General features: G+C 44.4%; 1 protein-coding gene across 1 annotated transcript in view; it reads right to left on the bottom strand.

The window, feature by feature from the left end:
* Positions 1–1109, bottom strand: part of LOC144501503 (envoplakin-like) — an 82395-nt gene extending 81286 nt beyond the window's left edge. The window contains exon 1 of the mRNA XM_078225293.1: positions 873–1109. Within this exon, the coding sequence (XP_078081419.1) occupies positions 873–925 (53 nt within the window). The 5' untranslated portion in view covers positions 926–1109. The remainder of the gene's footprint in view (positions 1–872) is intronic.
* Between the last annotated feature and the right edge of the window lie 354 nt (positions 1110–1463).

Raw genomic sequence — 1463 nt, 5'->3', positions numbered from 1 at the left:
AGGATAGAAGGAGCTGTATGTCAGAGTTAATGCAGAGTGACAGTGGCTTTCTGCCACTCCTAGATCCACCTTCACATCAAGAACAGAGAGTGCATTGTTCCTGTCAGTGTATTCATTCAGAGCCTGTGCTAACCCGGCTGCTCCCAGCCTGAATTCTCCCACATCAAAGACTTTGAATATATGGAAATGACACCGTTGTACAGCGAGCATCTCCCACATCCACAGCGCAGGAAAACACAGACTCAAATGTCGACCAAGATACCTCAGCACCTGCCAAGCGTATAGCTCTGAAAGAACCAATTCCAAATGCAACATATTAATCCACTGTGCAAACTCCCAGATTCACCTCGCGCCCTGGAGCAACTCCCAAATTTGATCAGATCTCAATCCCGCAAAACCACTATTCCTAGATTTATTCACGGGGCACGGTCTGCTCCCAAATTAATTCTGCCGCTTTTAGCCTCCACATCCTGAACCTGTAACTCTGCTCCTGAACCCCAGTTCCCAAACTGAGATTGCCTGAAAAGATTCATTGTCCAACGAGTTTACACTGATTAAAATACAGCATTGTATTCATCAGCCTCGGAGTGCAATGTGACTGATGTGTGAACAGAATTGTACTCTCTGTAACACAAATCTTGTAATGTTCTCATCATTGAACTGAAACACCTCAGAGTGCATCCTAATCTCTGGAGAAAATGTGAATACCTGTTACAACAGTCTGAAATCTTTTACAATGTCTCCTTCAGATATTTTAACGAGTAAAGTATATTTTTGCCACAACAAAACCAATCCAGCTGCCAGTCCTGATCTGGATATTGTCAGCATGAAATTCAAACAGGTTGGTCAGGAATGCTCGGATAATCACTCACCCGGATGTCTTGCTGCTGGGAGAGATCTTCAATGCGTTCTTTTTTGAGAACATGTTGTGGGAGTTTTGGCCTTAATCTCCAGCGAATCTCTGTTACTCTGAATGGCTCTTACTGTGTCCGAGTGGGATACTCTATCCCTAGTGCACACACATGCACTGTGGCACATACACTGTGAGTGGTGTGTGCACTCCAAACTCCGAGGCTCAGTTAGAGCTGAGTTTTGTGGGAGGCTCCTTTTCAATGACAGATCATCCAAAGAAGACCAGGCACAGAGTTTCAGGTTCATGTGAAACTGGCGGAACAGGTTCTGTAGAGAATGTAACTGGGGAGTAGTAGCGTTTACTCCACCCAACTCAGACCAATGAATCACATTGCTACACAAAGTCCAAATAGCAGCAACACATGAGGCAGTCAGTCAGCTTTTATTAACCTACAGGAAAACGTTATGGAGGGTTCAACACTGAGCAGTGAAGGGGTTTTTGTTGGAAGTGGGGATGGGGAGGATTAGAGACTGAAAGAGTGAGGGGTAAATGTTGGCCGACATCAATGTTTATTTATTAGTGTCTCAAGTAGGCTTATATTAACACTGTA

This window comes from Mustelus asterias, chromosome 12, assembly GCF_964213995.1.
Source record: "Mustelus asterias chromosome 12, sMusAst1.hap1.1, whole genome shotgun sequence".
NCBI lineage: Eukaryota > Metazoa > Chordata > Chondrichthyes > Carcharhiniformes > Triakidae > Mustelus > Mustelus asterias.
This window is presented reverse-complemented; position numbering and strand designations above follow the sequence as displayed.